Source organism: Fimicolochytrium jonesii (genome assembly GCF_025526975.1).
Source record: "Fimicolochytrium jonesii strain JEL569 chromosome Unknown EV422scaffold_11, whole genome shotgun sequence".
NCBI lineage: Eukaryota > Fungi > Chytridiomycota > Chytridiomycetes > Spizellomycetales > Powellomycetaceae > Fimicolochytrium > Fimicolochytrium jonesii.
This window is the reverse complement of record NW_026515678.1, coordinates 751,385-770,525: the sequence shown is the minus strand read 5'-3', so window position 1 is coordinate 770,525 and position 19,141 is coordinate 751,385. Positions and strand designations below refer to the sequence as shown.

At 53.9% G+C, this 19,141-nt stretch overlaps 2 protein-coding genes across 2 annotated transcripts; one reads left to right on the top strand and one right to left on the bottom strand.

The window, feature by feature from the left end:
• Positions 1-109: 109 nt before the first annotated feature.
• Positions 110-760, bottom strand: EV422DRAFT_56730 (uncharacterized protein). Its single transcript, XM_053072525.1, has one exon. The coding sequence runs from the start codon at positions 648-650 to the stop codon at positions 270-272; it is 381 nt and encodes a 126-aa protein (XP_052925811.1). The 5' UTR covers positions 651-760; the 3' UTR covers positions 110-269.
• EV422DRAFT_56725 (uncharacterized protein) lies at positions 696-18,819 on the top strand. The gene is made up of 20 exons (XM_053072521.1): positions 696-1,748; positions 1,856-2,044; positions 2,128-2,409; positions 2,488-2,977; positions 3,087-3,439; positions 3,519-3,635; positions 3,747-5,738; positions 5,818-6,413; positions 6,494-6,902; positions 6,965-8,162; positions 8,230-8,781; positions 8,858-9,150; positions 9,225-11,376; positions 11,446-11,667; positions 11,730-14,221; positions 14,288-14,662; positions 14,729-15,101; positions 15,165-15,419; positions 15,493-17,581; positions 17,651-18,819. Exons 1-20 carry the CDS (start codon positions 810-812, stop codon positions 18,693-18,695), a joined length of 16,413 nt encoding a protein of 5,470 aa, XP_052925810.1. The 5' UTR covers positions 696-809; the 3' UTR covers positions 18,696-18,819.
• Positions 18,820-19,141: the final 322 nt, after the last annotated feature.

The following is a 19,141-nucleotide window of genomic DNA, read 5'->3' as shown; positions in this document are numbered from 1 at the left end:
ACTTGGTGCCTCTCTGAGATGGAAAACGCGTGACACACTTCCCCAAGAGGCGTGTTCTCTTGTTGTGCATGGGAAGCCACGATCGTTCCCTTGTGCGTGGCTCGGTCATGTGAGGTCACGTGAAACCCTCGCCCGCCGCATCCCCCACGAAAAGCCACGAAAGCCCCACTCCGTCCACCCGCCGCGGCGACTTTCACTTTCTCGGAAGGTTCTCGCATCAGAGCGCGGCTTTTGCAAAGCCTTCGAAAATTAATTCGGCTCATGCGGCATTATTTTCTTATTTGATGTTGCGCAGATGCGATCGTCCGAAAGCCAGCCGCACTTCGGGAGCTTCTTCGCACACCCTCTTGGGAGTCTTGGGAGTCGGGACGGATCGAGCGGCCTCTTAAATGTGCCTTCGCAGTATATACAGTATCCCTGCAAGTGCGGATCGCCGCCGCCGTGCGGTTCAATGTTAAAGAGCCTAACGTATACAAAGTTACGGAATGATTTGCTCCAAAAAATCCACCATCGTAAAATGTCCTTCCTCCTGCCCCAACACGCAGAAGTCGCCTGCCAGCATGCTCTTGGCCTTTGGTAGCTTGTCTCTGAGCGAGGAGAGTCCTCCCATACGCAACGGACAAACCAGATATAATGAATGGGCACCTCATGACAGACCGAACCCCTCCTCTTCAGTACTTCATAGGTAGACTACGTCCTTTTCCAAGTGCTCCTCCTGCCTGCTCCGTACCCACACTAGGAACGAGCATCGATCGGTCAACGCCAAGTACAGATTTCATCTCGCCACTACCACAATCTTCTCGACAAACATGTTGTCCTATTGGAAATCGTTCTTGGACGTGAACCGCGAAGAAGTGGCGCCTCAATCCGATGCCTACCTTCGCAACTTCGATGGCATGCCTGCCCCAGCGGCCCTGCCTTTACCCGCCCCTGCTCCTGCTCCTGCAGCCCACGGCCAGACCGAAGCTGCCGCTGCCGCTGCTGCTGCTGCTTCAGTCCCCTTCGAGATGCCGGCGGAGCTTGCGATGCGCGCCGTCCATTTCGCAAATCAGCACAATTGCACCCTGGAGGCCGTAGTCTATTCCGCCTGGGCCATCGTTCAATCCCGCTACCTGAACGCCCCCGACGTGGTTTTCGGCGCCGACATCATTGCAAACACTATTAGCGCCACCACCGCCGCCGCGCAACCCTTTGCTCCGCGTCCCGTCCGCATCCAGTTGATGGAAACACCCGCGGGCCGCGTCAGCACCCTCTTCCGCGCCCTTGACGACGCTATGGCCGCCAGCAAGGCCTCCAGCGCGTCTCTAGAGGACATCCGAGCCGCCGCCGGCATCAGCGCCTCCGACGCTCTCTTCCGCGTCGCCGTAGGCTTTTGGACCTCCCGCGACGCCGTTGCCACTCACCTGGACAACGCTGGCCTTTCCATCATCGTTCGCTTCGGAAAACCCGCGGTCGCCGCCACACCCGCCGCCGCCGCTGCCCTGCCGGTTATTCCCGCCGAAATAATTTATTCTCCCGCTGTATACGACGACGTTTCCATGAAGGCGCTCGCTGGACACCTTTTGCAGGCTTTGACAGGAATGCTTCCAACGGATGGAAGCGACCCCGTTGTCGCCAACGTCAATATCCTCACCCGACAGGAGAGTCGCATGATTTTGCGCGACTTCAATGACAATGAACCAGAGGTCTTTGAAAACGAGCTGCTGCCGCGCGGCAGGTGGTGTGTGCAGATCCCGTTCGAGAAGAAGGTGAGTTGAGCTGGAGCTGCGGCGGCGCGCGCGTCTCACGCGTTTCCTTTTGCCCATTTTTGGGTTTCCCTGAACGGGGATGGTTTTTCTCACACCGTTTTTTCTAGGCCGAGCAGTTTTTCGACAAAGTCGCTGCGGAACACTATGACACAGCTATCACTTACGGAGAGCTCAATGCCCACGCCAACCGCATCGCCCACGCGCTTCGTCAGCTGGGTGTCGGCCCCGGTCAGTCGGTCGGAATGCTGGTCGACAGGGGCGTCGAGCTGGTCGTTGCTTTTTGGGGTATCGTCAAGGTATGTTTCGCGAGGGGAGTGGGGATTGGGAGAGCTTTCAGCTTTGCATGTTTCAACTCTATTGCCACTCCTTTTTCTTGTAGTCGTCGGCGGCATATGTGCCCATGGACTCGAGTTTCCCGGGCGATCGGCTCCAATACATGATGCGGGACGCCGATTGCGTCGCTCTGGTGACGACGCTCGTCGACGACGCCAGGATCGCCGCCGCCATTCCCCCGGAGATGAGATCCATCCCCATCTTGAAAGTGCGTGACTTTACCCACGAGGGTAACAACCTCGCGCCGTCCGAGAACCCGATCATGCGAAACACAAGTGCGGATCTGTTGTATGTCGTGTACACGTCCGGAACGACCGGAAAACCGAAGGTATGGAAAAACAAAAATCGTCATCTCATTGGCCCGATTTCTTCTGACACCCTTGCTACGTCTCGGAACTCCCCGTAGGGTGTCGAGATCCCACACCGGGTTATGTACCACCTGGTCCTCCACACCGACGGCGGGTTCGGCAACGGTCCCGCCACGCGTCAGATGCAAATGAGTTCCATCGGCTTCGACAACCTCGGTTGGGAGATCCTGGCCACGCACTGTCGCGGCGGAACCCTCGTCGTGCGACCCGACGACCTGGGCGAGGACTGGGAAGAAGCCTTACATCGCATCAACACCCTCCTCATCACCCCCTCGGCTTTGTCCGTCGTCGACCCGGATCAGTACCCCAACATCACCAAGATTATCACGTCGGGAGAGGCGTCCAACGCGGGGCTGGTAAGCCGGTGGGGGGATCGCGTGCTGATGTTGAACGGGTATGGACCGGCAGAGACGCACGCTACGCATATGGGTGTCAATCGCCCCGGTGAGCGCATCACCGTCGGGCGCGTCATTCCTGGAGACACCTGCTATATCTTGGATGACCACTTGCGGCCTGTTCCACTGGGAGGTTAGTTGAAATATGTCACACCTATGCTCCGATGACGGATATGTATATCTGAGCCCCCCTCGTCCTACTTTCCACCCCTTTATCGCTGCATCGCCTTCGCCCGCCATAGTTCCGGGTCTCGTCTGGATCGGTGGCATCGGCGTCGGCAACGGTTACCGCAACCTTCCGGACCTGACCAGCCAAAAGTTCCGCCTGGACCCTTTTGCAAAGGACGGGAGCCGCATGTACAACACGGGCGATGTCGGTCGGTTCACCCACGACGGCGAATTGGAGGTCGTCGGACGGGCCGACCATCAGATCAAGCTCAACGGGTTCCGGGTCGAGTTGGGGGAGATCGAGACAGTCCTGGGCGGTTTGCCCGGTGTCGTCAATGTCGTTGTCTTGTATGAGGCTAAGCAGCTGGTGGGATTCGTGACCCCTGGTCATTTGGATGTGGAGGAACTTTGCGACGGGATGAAGAAGGTAAAGGCGGAGAGCTGAACATGTTTACTTAACATACCATTTGTTACTTCGCTGATACGGGAATGCTATATTAATCTAGCTGTTGCCATACTACATGGTGCCCACCAAAATCATGGCCTTGGAAGCTTTGCCCATGACAGTGAACCGAAAAGCGGATCGACGGAAGTTGTCTGAATTGTTGGCGAGCCCAGGAGCGGTCCCAAGCGCAAAAGCTGTGCAATCCACGACGATAGTTGTCACCAACTCTTCGCCGCCCGCACCTGCGTTGACCACGCTCAATACTGCACCCGTCGGCCCGACGCCCAAGCCTGCGATGAGCCACCGTCCCGAACCTACCACCAGCTCTCGCCCCGCAACAGTCCACACCACGCCCGCTCCCCAGCCTACATCGCTCCCCACTGCCGTCAACGGTGCTCAAGCGGAATCCACCATCGCTTCCATTTGGGCAGCGGTGCTGAAGGTCCCCGTCGAGTCGATCACGCCTGACACGTCATTCCTTGCTATCGGCGGAGATTCGATCTCCGCGATTCTGGTCTCCTCACGGTTGCGGAAAATGCATGGAATCCGGTTGTCCCCCACCGTCGTTTTCAACAACCCTGTTTTGAAAAACCTGGCGGCCAAAACCAATGCCCGCACGTCGACGTCAAAGTCCACGCCAACTCAGGGAACGGCGTCAGCAACCCCACTTGCACAGCCGGCGCTACAGGAGAGCGATATCGTTAGCGGACCTGTTGAGCTCACGCCGATCCAGCATTGGTTCTTGGAATGGAAAGCGATGAATCCAAATCACTACAATCAAACGTTCCTTCTCATCCCCAACCAACGCCTCATCGTGTCGAAGGTCACGAAAACGATGAACGCACTCGTCGCCCATCACGACATGCTCCGAGCACGCTTCACGCTATCGCCATCGGGCGGTCGCGCGGTTGAACAGCGCATCTTGACCGCCGACGGACACCCATCCGTCATCACCGCGCATCTCACCGCGTCCGACAAGACCGAAATGCTGGACAAGCTGAATGTTCTTCAGCGGTCGTTGGATCTGAGCGCTGGGCCAACGGTCGCCGCGGGCCTGTTTGAAATGGACGATGGCACACAGCGACTTGCGATCACCATCCACCACCTGGTCATGGATCTCGTGTCATGGCGAATCTTGCTCGAAGACTTCCAGACCGTGTACACGGGCGTCGAAGCTTTACCTGCCAAGACCACGTCGTTCCAAACATGGGCTCGTAAACAGGTCGAATACAGTCGATCGAACGATCTGGTGTCGCTGTGGCGGAACACGATCCCTGCCCAACCATTGATCCGGACGGACTTTCCTGGCAAAAGTTGTCCGGGCCAACTGTACCGGGCGAACACCATGCGTCGACACACGGTCCAATTGTCCACCGCGACGGTGGAACGATTGTTCGCGCATGCCCTCCCCTTCTACAATTGCAGCACCTTGGAACTCCTGGTCGCAGCGCTTGCTCTGGCGTATGGAGAGCAGTTCGGCCGCAACTCGTTCTCCGTCGATCTCGAAGGCCACGGGCGCGAAGCGTGGGACGAGGATTTGGATGTTTCGCGAACTTTGGGATGGTTCACCACCACGTTCCCAGTCAGCTTCCCAGCGAGCTCGCCCACCCACCAGGAGGGCTACAGCTCGTACGTGAAAGAGGTGGCGCGGACAATCAGAGACCTTCCTCTCAAAGGCTTGCCCTACGGCGTCCTGCGATACCTCTCCGACAAGCCATCGTCGAAAGCCTTCGTGGCGTCACACCCGACGTCCGAGATCATCTACAACTATTATGGAACGTTCAATCAGCTTGAAGATAAGGATGGGCTGTTCGATCTGGCGCACGAGGAGTACCCCAACGGAGAGGACGATTACGATGAAACAGAGATGCTCCGCTATCGATTCAGCATCGAGACCATCCAGCATGCAGGAACCTTGGAGACTCGCTTCTTGTACAGCTCGGAAGACTTTACCGAGGCCACCGTCGATGCTTTTGCTCAGAAGTGGGTGAAATACGGGAACATGCTGGTCGATGCTGCTTCCAGCAACACATGTGGCCAACCCTTCAGAACCATCTCGGTGGCAGTACAACAGGTTCCGCTTTCGGTGGTGTCGACACCCGAGGTGAAGACCGAACCCCTGGCATCTCCGACGCTGTCTAGGAGCGGAACTTTCGATAGCGGTTACGATGATGAGACGGTCATCGCTCCGTTCGACTTGTTGTGTATGGCGCCAGGCGCACGACCAAAGATCCTTGAGGAGTGCGCTGCGGCCTGCAGTGTCCGGGTGGATGAGATCAAGGTACGTCGGGTTCGACATATCAATCTGATGACATGCGCTACATAGACCATCGTCCCCATCTTTCTTCTACTGTGCACAGGATGCAGTGCCGAGCACCCCAATGCAAACTGCTCTGATTGGTGCAAGTGTACTCGAACCTACTCACTACGCATGGCAAAGCGCGCTCAAAATCTCCGGGGATGTTGACCCAGCCCGCCTCGAAAGGGCGTGGAGGGATCTCATCGAAGCCAACGACATGCTTCGCAGCACCTTTTGCTACACAACGGAGACGGTCCGCGGGACCGATCTCCTTCAGATCGTGTTGCACACGGATCGGTCGGAGTGCAAACGCATCCGTTGCGATGCACGCCAAGACTTTGACACGGTGGTCGAAGAATACCTGGACTCGGACATGGCACGGGGATTTCGACCGGGCGAGCCTTTCGTCCGCGCAGCTCTCATCGAGAAACCTGGGCAGCAGACGTCGCTGATGGTGTCGATGCAGCACGCTATCATGGATCAGTGGTCGTTGGAGATGATAGTGGAGGATCTTCGCCAGCGATACAATGGCCGCGCAATCGAGCCTTACACTTCGTTTGCGCACTTTACGAGGTTCACGATGGATGCGGATTGGTCGCTTTCGCAGGCCTTTTGGGATGACTATCTGGGGGGCATGGAACGCACCAACTACCCAAGGTTTGCATCTAGCTGTGTACATTGAAAAAATATTGTGCAAGATGCGCCCGGTACTGACACTACAATCTCTGATCACTCAGATCATCGGGATCAGGTAAACTCGCCTCTCACAATACCAGCGTGTCTGAAAACAAGGTGTCCCTCGAATTGGGGGTCTTCACTTCCAAACATGGCATCCTCGCGTCAGCGTTGGTCTACGCAGCCTTTGGCTCGGCCGTCAGCGCACGGGTCGAATCCAAGGACATTGTCTTTGGAGCCGTGTTCTCTGGACGTACAGCGCCTCTGGACGGCATCGAGCGCATCTGCGGGCCGTGCCTCAACGTCTTACCGTTCAGGACCAAGATCGTCGATGGCACTACTATTTTGGATCACTTGCGGATTTTGGGCAACAACAACTCGACCATGATGGAGTACGAATCGACCCCGAAGTCCGTTGTCAGTTCAGCGGCAAAGATGGACAAGTTGTTTGACTTCATGATTGCGTTACAGGTTCGTTCATCTGCGGTATAGGCCTCTGCTAGTTATGTAAATGACCATTTCCCTTTCTGTAGAATGTCGGAAACCACTCGAAAGATCACCATGATGGTCCTGGCATCAACATTGCGTTGGAGACCATCGCTATGCGAGAGGACCTTCCGTTTGGAGTCGAAGTGTCGCTCACCTCCAACAGCATGGAGATGACCTTCCGCTTCGATGAATCCATCATTTCTCATTTTGAAATCGACCTCCTCTCCCGGCACGTCGCTGAAGCGATGGCTTACATGATCCAGCATCCACACCGGACTGTAGAGACCATTCCCGCGATGAGCACCCACGAGCTCAAAATTCTGCACTCTTTTGCCCAGGGTCGCCACCCGCCCACCCGTGGCGTCTTACTTCACGAACTGGTTCAACGACAAGCGTCCCTCCGCCCGGACAAGATCGCGGCCGAGTTCTTCCGTGGAGACAAGCTCACGTACGGTCAATTGATGGCGCGGGCGAATCGATTGGCTCATCATTTACATTCACTCGGCGTCCGTCCTGAAATGGCCGTCGGCATATGCATACCCCGCTCCCTCGACATGCTGGTTGCCGCGCTGGCGATCTTAATTGCCGGAGGCGCATATTTGCCTCTCAGCGACAAGACGTCGTCGGTAGAACGCAATCAGGCAGTCATCGCAACTTCTCAAGCTAAATGGGTGGTGACTACAAGGAACCTCGCATCGCACTTTTCAGGAGCGACCGCCCAGAGCGCCGTTCCATGTGTACTCATCGACGCCCTGGAAGCTGATCTGATGGTGTACCCGTCAGCAAAGGGTCCTGCGGTCCGCAACCTGTCGGATCGAAACTTGGCGTACATTTTATTTACTTCGGGGAGCACCGGGAAACCCAAAGGGGTGCTCCTGGAGCATGTCAATGTCGTCAATTCTCTGCGGGCACATGGATTGTGGAATATTGGTCACAGGAGCCGTGTTCTCAACGTTTCGCCAATCAATTTTGACCTCTCTGTGGCCGACATCTTCCTTCCTTTGACGTCCGGCGGAACGGTCGTCATGGCATCGGAGGACGACATTATGAGCGATATCTCCACTGTTTTGAACGAGGCCCGGATCGATCACGTTGAGATGGTCCCTTCCATGGCCGAGACCTTGAACCCCGACAACGTTCCCGAATTGAAGCAGCTGGTCACCGCCGGAGAAATGATGTCGGAAGCTCTTATAAAGCGTTGGGCTCACCGTGTGCGCCTGATTGACGCTTATGGACCGACCGGTGAGTTGATGGCTTTTGTGTGCTACAGCCTGACACTAGCGGATGCTCATACTCACCCACTTCATAGAGGCGACCATCCATACACACATGAGGGTCGTGGAATCAGGAGACGAAAACGCCAACGTGGGTCTTCCCATCGGCGATGTTGCCACCTACCTCTTGCATGGCGACCTCAGCATGGTGCCCATCGGCGTTCCCGGCGAAGTCTATATCGACGGATTCCAAGTGTGCCGCAGTTACATCAACGAAACAGCACGCGAGAAAAGTGCCTTCCTCCCAAACCCCTACAAGCAAGGCGGGCGTCTGTACCGAACTGGCGACATGGCCATATACGAGCCGGACGGAACCCTCAAGATCGTGGGACGCAGAGGCAATGAGACGAAGATCAACGGGTTGCGCATCAACCTTGAAGCGATCGATACTGTCATCATGGAGGCTAACGTCTTCGAAGCGGCGGTCACCCATGCCGTCAAGCACAACGGATCACACGTTCTCGTGGCCTTTATCGTGCGGAGGGATGGCGCGTCCTCGCTTCGGGATGTGATCAAAACCCTTGAGACTGTTATGCGCGCGAAGTTGGTGTCGTACATGGTACCCCAACATTGGGTTCCTCTTGATGGTAAGTCCCCTATTGGCAAATGTATCGGAAAATGTCGAATTCAACGTCCAATGCTGAACCCCTTTTCTTTTCATAGCCATTCCCTTGGGCCCTAATTTCAAGTTAGATCGCCGCGCTCTGGATGTAGTGTTTTCCAAGCTGGACTTAAAGGCCAACAATGAGCTTACTCGCGATGCAATAAGCGCGAAGCTTCAGCCTGTGACACAATTCGAGAAGGATATGCAAGCGATGTGGAGCTCTCTTCTGGGTCTCAGTCCGTCTGATATCGGCATCAATGATTCGTTGTTTGCCTTGGGCGGCGATTCCCTTGCCCTCATCAAACTTGTCAACAATGCCCGAGCGAAAGGGTTTCCCATCTCTGCGTCACAGGTAAAGCGAGAATCGGTGCAGGTCGGGCGCTCTGTTTTGTATGCTCGGCGCAGGTTCTAACTCAGTGATTTTAGGCCTTGGAAAATCCAACGATTGCCGGACTCGCAAAGCTTTTCCCTGATGAATCCCCTGCATCACATTCCGCTTCTCAGGCGATCGTTGAGAAAGAACGGATGAAAGTCACGGCTGCCCCTTTCGCCATGTTGAGCTTCCCTCATCTCATTCGCGTCAGCTCCAAAGATCTGCCCGAGTTAGGAATCAACCTCGAGGCCATCGAAGATATTTACCCGGCTAGCCCAATGCAGCAGAGTCTGGTCGCTGCTTCTTTGAACATGGATAGCTCCTACCTCTGTCAAGCTGTATACGAGTTCACCAGCAAACCAGACGTCAGCGCTTTCAAGCAGGCGTGGCGTCAGGTAATTCTTGCCACTCCGATCCTGAGGACGACGTTCGTTCTACCTGAAATCACTGAAAACGACATTCAGTGCTTGCAAGTCGTCATGCGCGATGACATCGCCACCTGGCAGGATCATCATATCACAGACATGGAGGAGCTGGAGGGCATCCTGAGTGCCGATCTGGCGAAGGGAGTCATTCAAGGCTCATCGTTCGTACGATTCGCACTTGTGCACGGTCCAGCAGGGAGCTTGCGATTCATCTGGACGATTCATCATGCTCTCTATGACGGATGGTCTATGAAAATGACAATGGAGGACTTGCGCCTTGTCTCGACTGGCGGTGCATTGACTCGCCGTCCGCCGTTCCGCGACTTCCTTCAGCATCTTTCCACCCAGGATCAGGCCGAATCCCGCGCCTTCTGGAATCGTGAACTTGAAGATTTCCAGGGCATGACCTTCCCGCGATTACCTTCTCCGGGCTACAAGCCTCAGAGCACCGGAAAACTCACAGTTCCTATCGAGGTGGACGTCGAACAGCATGCAAGGCAACTTGGCGTGACGGTCTCGACTCTCTTCAGAGCCGCTTGGGCCCTGGTTCTCGGCGCCCACTCCAACACCTACGACGTGTCCTTTGCTTGCATCAGCTCTGGCCGCAGTGCTCCGGTGGACGGCATTGAGAATATGAACGGGCCATGCGTCACCTGCGTTCCGGTCCGTATCAAGCTGGACAAGGAGATGGATGTCAAGTCGTTGTTGCACGCCTTGCAGAAACAATATATCGAAATGATGGCATTTGAGAGTTGCAGCTTGACGGAGGTGCTCAAATGCGCCCCTCAACTCTCAAGCATGAGCTCTCTATTCACTACCATGCTCGTCATTCAAGACGCGAGGAATGAAGCGGAGGACACCGCCCCTTTCGGGTTGAAGCTCCTCAAAGCCGAGATGGACATGGACGTTGCATTGTGCTTGGAAGTGAAGAAGTCTTCTCAGGGATGGGAGGCCGAAGTCGACTTCGATATCGAAATCATCGCTGAAGGGGAATTGAAGTGGATCATGGATCACGTCCATTACACGCTGAAAAATCTGGTCAAGTCGACCAGTCTTCCTTTGCGAAAACTTGCCCTCAGTAGTCCGGAGGAATTAGCGTTCCAGGTCAATCAATGGGGCCGCCGAATTGTGGAAGTCGACACCAATGTATGCATTCATCATCTCGTCGAGCAACAAGTCGAGAAAGCCCCGAACAAAATTGCCGTCGAATTCTTGAACGGCACGACACTTACCTACGCCGAACTGAATCGGCGAAGTAACCTCGTTGCGAACTATTTGAGGAGCATCGGAGTGGGCCCCGAGCACGTTATCCCCATCTGTCTTCCCAAATGTGTGGAGATGGTGGTGGCCGTCCTGGGAGTTCTCAAAGCCGGCGGTGCTTACGTGCCCCTCGACACCGAAGTTCCTAGCGATAGGATCAATTTCATTATCACGCAAACGAAGAGCACTACCGTCTTGACCTTGACGAAGCTAGTTCTTGATCTGCAGTCCAAACTAACAGCTAATGTCATCGGAGTGGATTCGCTGCTTACGAGTAAGAATGTCAACGTCAAGAATGTTAGGGTTCCATCGCTTTCGCCAAAGAACCTTGCCTACATCATTTACACGAGTGGATCGACGGGCGAGCCCAAAGGAGCGATGATAGAACACAGAGCGATCGTCTCGGCCAGTGGTGGATTTTCGGAACGCTACAACCATAGCAGTCGGGACCGGCGCCTGAACTACGCTGCGTTTACCTTTGACGACAGCGTCATGGACATCTTTGCTACATTAAGACATGGTGCGTTTTGAGTTTCTTGATTTTCTTGTGACTTCAAAGTGGTGGCTGACTCCGGGTATGAAATTTCAGGTGGCACCATTTGCATGGCTCCCAAGGAAGATTTGCAAACGGATCTGGCCGGCGTCATTGCGCAGATGAACGTGACGTTCCTGGCCACCACACCATCTGTCCTGGAGTTGCTTGACCCAGATCGCATTCCTAGCATGCGGGCAATGGATATTGGTGGAGAGCCAATGAAAGCAGACCTTGTGAAGCGCTGGGGTGATCGCATACACCTGGGCAACGCTTGCGGTGAGCTTATTGATTTAGGGACTTGCTGCATCAAAGCCCATGCTGATTTTGTGTCACCCTAGGCCCTACGGAAACATGCTGCTTGACCCACTCTCACCGGCACTATGCTGATGAAACGAACATTCACTTGATCGGATATCCTTTCAGGGAGGTGATTCAATATCTCCTTGACGATGACCTGCAGCCCGTTCCCATTGGATGCGTCGGTGAGATTTGCCTTGCGGGTCCACAACTGGGCCGTGGCTACCTTGGCCGTCCAGACCTTACAGCAAAGGCATGGGTCGACCACCCGCAGTTCGGCCGCATATACCGCAGCGGTGACCTCGGTCGCTTCTGGCACGACGGTCAATTGATTATCATGGGACGCTCGGACGATCAAGTGAAGCTCAATGGCCTGCGTATCGAATTGGGCGAGATCGAAAATGTTCTCCTGCGCTGTGAGGAAGTAACACATCTTGCTGCGGTGGTGATGACCCTCGCAGGCGAAAAGGACAAGAGTCTTGTATGCTTCTACGATCTTCATCAGTTCCGAGAGAAGCACCAGGAATCCAAGTTCTTGGAACCTGACAGCATTGTGCAAGGTGTGGAATCCACTTTGCTTCAACTCGCCAGAGCTGCCCTACCTCACTATATGGTCCCGTCGGTCCTGGTGCCGATGACACGCATGCCATTGAACAAGAACGGGAAGATTGACAAAACGTCTCTCAAAAAAGTGTGCGTGCAGCGCACCAAGGCCGCAAAAACTCAGATGGCGGAACCGACCACGGCCACCGAGGCTGCAATCTTCTCTCTCGTAAAGAATCTTGTCGGTAATGGAAACTTTGGAATCGACGATCCGTGGCGGACCATCGGCATGAACTCGATTTCCATGATCAGATTGGTGGGACTGCTCCGAAGTACGTTCCACGCCAACGACCTGAAAGTCACCATTTTGGATTTCCATGGGAACATCCGGCAACTTGGGGCTTACATCGACGAGCTGCAAGGCCTCAACAAAGCCACCCCACCCTTGTCGTGTGCCGCCTCCTTGGTTCAGAGGCAATCTGTACTGAAACCCCAAGGAGGCGGTGTGTTCCCTGCGTCCTTCGCGCAGGAACGGATGTGGCTTGCACAGGAAACCCGGAAAGACAGCACGTACCATGTTCCTGAGCTGATGCGCATCCGGCGCGCGCTGGATCCCGCAAAACTTATAAAAGCAATGTGCTTGGTTTGCGAACGACACGCCCTTTTCCGAACAACCTTCGATTTCGATGGTGATAACCTCACACAGGTCGTTCATTCTACGATGACGTACGGCTTCGAGTCCATCGACTTGACTTCCTCCCATGATCCCATATCAACGATCCAGAAGCTTTGTGCAAAGGACAACGCTGAGTTGTTCGATCTGAGCGACACACCTGCTGTTCGATTCAAGGTTTTCCAATTGGGCACGAATGACTATTGCGTCTACCTCAATGTTCATCATATTCTCTTTGACGAGTGGACTTGCGTACTTCTTCTCAACGAACTGTCTAGCACCTACGGAAAGATCATGCAGAATGATTCCATCCAGATCTCCCCGCCGTCGCTAGAGTACGTCGATTTCACGGTGTGGCAGAGGCATCATGTCGCTGAAGTTGAACAGGAACAACTGCAATTCTGGAGCACGACCCTCGCGAACACTGTGCCCGCTCGGTTCCCTACTTGGACAAGCGGCGGTACGGAGAAGAAATCAGTCAGCCGCAAGGAAGAATTCCTGTTGGATCCCGCAGCAGTGGACGAGTTCCTCAAACTGTGTAAACTTCAAGGCGCAACGCCGTTTGTCGGATGGCTTTCTCTCCTTCAAGTTCTTGTGTTCCGATACACCGAATCGGCGGATTTCGCCATTCTAACCCCGCTCACGAATCGCAGCACGGCGTCAGCTTACACAGACACTCTGGGCTGCTTCTTGAACACCGCTGCGATCTGCGCTAGGATGGATGCGAATCAAGCGTTCACCGACTACTTGCAGCGGAACGCCCGTGTGGTGATGGAACAGATGGCTCAAACTGATGTGCCCTTTGAGCGCATTGTGAACAGCATCGCCGGAAAAGAAGCTCGTCAACTGTTGTCGGCGTTCCCGGTGATGTTCTCCCATGTGACTAATGACAAATACATCGCCGATGGTAGCGACATTTTCGCCGGCGCGGAAGATATCAGCATCGGTACCCAAGAAAGCGGGCACTATGATGTAACCGTTTACCTCGTGGAATCGCGGGTCGAGAACGAAGTCAAGATCTCGATTTCCTACAACACTGAGCTTTACGATTCTCCCTACATCAATGCCTTGTTCGGTCACTTCAATGAACTCCTACGGTCCGTTGCCAGTTTGCCGTCCACCTCGGTTGGATATCTGCGCATGGTGAACAACGAGGAGGAGTTGGTTTTGCTCAGCTCAGAGAACATCGAAAGCTCATGGAACAGATTAGAAACACTGCACACTCTATTTGAGAAGCAGTACTTTCAAAGTCCTGGCTCGATCGCGCTGGAACATTTGGATGGAAGCACTTTGACTTATGCCGAGCTGAATGCAAAGGTACATTGTTCCCTGCGCTGCAATACTTTCTACATGAATGGACCGACTCACAGACTGTCCTTTTAGGCCAATCAAGTTGCGCACTTCTTGCGATCCGAAGGATTACCTTTGGAAACCGCAGTTGTTCTCTGCTTGGATAAATGCTTCGATGCGGTTTGGTGGATGCTCGGGGCTTCAAAAGCTGGATGCTGCTGGGCTCCGGTTGACCCAGCCGGTGGGACTACCAGGAATGACACGATCGTTCGCGCTGCCAAGGCCCCCTTCGTCGTGACGACTCGAAAATACTCTGCTGCTTTCCGTAGTGCTGGACATCGCGTCATCGAACTCGATGCTCTCGACCCTACCTCGACTATGTCCACCGCCCCGCTTAAAGGTCAGCAAATCAGATCCGACATCCTGAGCCATATTTTGTTCACGAGTGGATCAACTGGCACTCCGAAGGTTGGTAGAATGGTCGATGCGCGAATGCAGATGCGAATTGAAGCGCTGATGACCTCTTGATTCCAGGGTGTTATGATTGAGCAAGAGAATGCGTGGAAATACGCTGAAGTGATGTCGAGGGAATTTCAACACAGCCGATCTACTCGCATGCTCAACTTCTCAAGCTACACTTTCGACGTGTCGGTCATTGACATTTTCTCCACACTCAACCGAGGTGGAACCGTCTGTATCGCACCCGTCGAGGAAATGCACAGGGATCTGGCTTCGGTGATCCGCAAACTTTCGGTGAACGCCCTCGCACTCACTCCTACGGTCTTATCCTTGCTCACCCCGGAGGAAGTTCCTTCAGTCACGCGAATTTGTTCGACTGGTGAACCCATCACGCAAAGTGTCATCGACACATGGTTCTCCAACACGGAATTGCTCATCAATGCCTATGGTAAGTTCGATCGTATCGTACTGCCATATGAAAGAAGGTGACGCTGAACCGTCACCCTTCCAGGTCCCACGGAGACTGCTGTTACAACCGTAGATCGGACCGGCCCATCCACCAGCCCAACCGTCATTGGAAGAGCGGTGGGCTCGTGCATCTGCGTTGTCGTGGACGAGCGCATGAATGTCGTGCCCATCGGTATCAAAGGTCAACTAGCTGTCGCTGGAGGTCATGTCGCCAGGGGATACCTTAACAGAGAGGATCTCACAAAGGAAAAATTTATCGACGGTCCGGCTCCCTTGAACCAGCGTCTGTACCTCACTGGTAAGACTCCGTTGATGAAATATTTATCTCAATCTCAAAATAACCCTTGCTCTCGTTTCTCCACGCTGATTAGGTGACCTAGTGCGCAAGCTTCCCGACGGGCGCTTTGAGTGCTTTGGGCGATTGGACAACCAAATAAAGTTGAACGGTCGCCGCATGGAGCTCGGTGAAATCGAGCATGTGCTTGCAAAGGCATCAAACGAGACTCGAAACGCATGTGTTCTACTACACAGCACTCATAAGCCAAGTTTGATCGGCTATGTCACATTCCACGACGTCACAGGGTCTGTTGGACCCATCACGGATGGATCCAAGGACCAGCAGCTGGCATCGATCCACGCCTACGTGAAGAAGAACTTGCCGACGTACATGGTTCCTCGGAAGCTGATTGCCATGAAGGACTTCCCATTGAGCTTATCTGGAAAGATCGACCGCAAAAGAGTTCTTGCGATGAACCTTCCTCAAACAGGCACCCCGCAATCGACAAAAGCTGACGCCAATACCAATGGCATAAATCTGAGTCAATGGATAAGGCAAACTCTATGCCAGATCCTGAACCTTGAAGACATCCGTATGTCAGACGACTTGGCCCGTCTTGGCTTCGATTCTTATGGAATGATGCGCCTCGTGCTCGGTGCGCGCAAAATACATGGACTCGACACCACCGTCAAGCATCTGCAGTCTTGTCGCACGGTGCAGTCTCTCTGCGATATGTTGCTCACCGAGCAAATGGGTGCAGTCGTCGCTCGAAAGGAAGAGAAGCGCGACCTTGGATCTGAAGTTGCCAATTTGATTTCAGAGCTTCTGAAGGCCGACGATATCTCTGCAGATGATGATTTGACAGCCCACGGATTGGAATCGTATGCAGTTATGCGGCTTATTCACAGAATCAGAAAGACTTTCCAGGTCGATCTGATGGGCACAGAGATCACAGAGAATCCTTCTGTCCGGTCCCTGACGGCGCTCATCGACCAAAAGCTACGCCAGGATCAGCGGCAGCCTGTCGCGGAACAGCACCCCTCCTCGGTCATCGCACTAACGGAAACACAACGCCATCTTGAGAGGGAGGTGTTCAAGATTCTCACGGAGCTGCTCAAAACGGACGACATTGATCCCCAAGACGATTTGTCGTCACATGGACTCGAATCATACGCGGTCATGCGGCTCATCGTGAGGGTCCGAAAGGCCTTCGCTATTGAGTTGGTGGTCGCCGACATCTCCGAGAAGACGTCAATCAAATCTCTTACTGCCATGATCAAGCAAAGAATGTTACACGGCGGATCTGAGTGTCAGCCTGATTTTGGTAGCGTTGCTCCCTACGATGCAAGGACAAAACCGCCGGTTCCGAAAGGAGAATTCACAATCGTGGCGGGAGCTGAGTATCCGGCCTCGTACACACAAGAGCGCATGTGGGCCGGTCAAGTTGCTCACGGCGACAACGCTTATCATTTGGACAATCTCTGGGTAACAGATGCACATTTGAACTGTGAATACTTGCTGCAAGCCATGGAAATCGCATGCAATCGCCACAGCATTATGCGGACCACATATCGACTGAATGCCAGTTACACGGAGCTAGTTCAGTTTGTGCGGGACGACTTGGCTTACGACTTTGAGATCATCGACTTGTCGAAGAGCTCTGATGCGGTGTCGAAAATAAAGACATATTGCTATCAAAACAATATGGTCATCTACGACTTGGCTGAAGAGCTCCCTATCAGGTTCCGCGTATTCCGACTAGCAAACGGCACTGGACTCTACCTCAATTGCCATCACATCGCTGTTGATGAATGGGGACTCAATCTGTTCCTCGACGAGGTTACCAAAGTTTACGAGGGTCTGGTCGCCGGAAAATCTCTAACGCTGGAGCCGGCACCGCAATTTATCTCAATCATGGAAAAACAAAGGGAACGACTCGAAGCCAACTCTCGCCAGCTTTGGACCAGTCAATCAACTTTCTGGGAAACGTACTTGAAAAACTTCTCTGCCGTGCCGCTTCATGATACCCTTGCCGTTACCAGCGGTACCAGAGGAATCGCTGTCTGGACAAAGCCAATCACCTTAAAACAATCGACGGTGAAAAGCTTCCTGAAGATGTGTGCGAAGGCGTCGGCATCCCCTTTCGCAGCGTACTTGACACTTTTCGAGTCCCTCATTGCCAGGTATGTCGTGATTTCTTGTGAAAATGCTCAGGGATTGGAAGTGTCGTTGACATTGCATTCTGTGGTCAGACGTACTGGATGGAATGACTTCGGTATCGTTACACCTGTCAGCCTGCGAAACGCCATACCCGATGGCTTCAGTGCAGTCGGCTGTTTCATCAACACCGTCATGCTCCGTGCACAGCTCCACGCGACGAACGCCTTCATGGACAATCTGCGTACCACAAAGGCCAACGTCACTGGGGTTTTGCGTAACATTGACGTTCCGTTTGAGACCGTCATGACCGCCAACGGCATCACAACGTCCGACTTGCAGCTCATGTTCGACTACAACACTACGACCGGGCTCGAGGCTACGGACAATCTCTTCTCGTGCAAAAATTCAGTGGAGTACGAGGTTCCGTCAACTGCTCACTTTCCTTTCACCCTGAACGTCGATGCCCGCGGTGGTACATCAGGGGCCACTTTTGTTTCCATACAATATGACTCTCAATTGTTTGAATCCAAGTTCGTGGAAGAGTTTTTGCAAGAATTCGCCATGTTGCTTCAAGCTGTGACCGATTCTCCGGATCAACTAGTCACAACACTCGAATACCGCAAGGACGACCAGATGATTGTTCGAGGCCCCGCGGCACCTGTGCCCTTCGACTGCATCCATCAGGGATTTGAACAAAGTGCCACTACTCATCCCGACAACATCGCCATCGAGTTTGGGCAACGTCGGATCACCTACCGGGACCTTGACATGCAAGCCACGGCGGTTGCTCGACATCTCCGTGCCCACGGTGTACAAAATGGCGTATATGTCGCCATAGTTGTGAACAGATCCATCGAGATGGGTATCGCCCTTCTAGCTACTCTGAAGGCCGGCGGTATTTGCACACCTGTCAGCGCCGAGTATCCCAAGGATCGCATTAAGTACATCTTGGAAACTACATCTCCCAAAGTCACTTTGACTACGGCTGGGGCCATCGACGCTCTCCCACCCCTCCAGGAGTCCATCTGCTGCCTGTTGGTCGAAGACTTACTTCTCAAGCATCCAGGCAACATGGAATTGGTTGATACGAGCACAGGAAAGACCACCGCTTATTGCATTTTTACGTACGTGGCTTGAATCAGAGAGAATGTCGAGGGCATACGAGACTGATTGCTCTTCCATACTTAGGTCGGGCACAACGGGAACTCCAAAAGGAGCGATGGTGATGCATCGAGGCGTTGTCAACAATATCTTGCAACATCCGTTCACGAAGTATGGCAAGCCGAATGTCCGCGTCGGTCAAATGCTAGGCATAGCCTTTGACGGAGCACTTCAGGAGATTTGGGGTACCTGGTTCACGGGTGCCACGCTCGTCCTTCGAGAAGATGACATCTTCAAGACACTCCGCAAGGTTGACTGCATTAACTTCACCCCCACCGGACTCGCTCAAATGGAGCCGCAGGAGTTCCCCAACCTCAAGGCGGTGTTGGCAATTGGGGAGGCGTGTCCGGACTCAGTTGTCAAGAAGTGGGGTGATCATGTTGACTTTTACGTTGACTATGGAGCGGTTAGTTGTTGTCTCG

What these genes read in the sequence shown, in the direction of transcription:
- EV422DRAFT_56730 (XM_053072525.1), bottom strand. Translation starts at nt 650, where the DNA reads ATGAGGTGCCCATTCATTATATCTGGTTTGTCCGTTGCGTATGGGAGG.
- EV422DRAFT_56725 (XM_053072521.1), top strand. Translation starts at nt 810, where the DNA reads ATGTTGTCCTATTGGAAATCGTTCTTGGACGTGAACCGCGAAGAAGTG. An exon ending in TTTGCGACGGGATGAAGAAG is followed by an intron (nt 3,440 to 3,518) that starts GTAAAGGCGGAG and finishes ATATTAATCTAG; the next exon opens with CTGTTGCCATACTACATGGT. An exon ending in CCAGCGTCTGTACCTCACTG is followed by an intron (nt 15,420 to 15,492) that starts GTAAGACTCCGT and finishes CACGCTGATTAG; the next exon opens with GTGACCTAGTGCGCAAGCTT.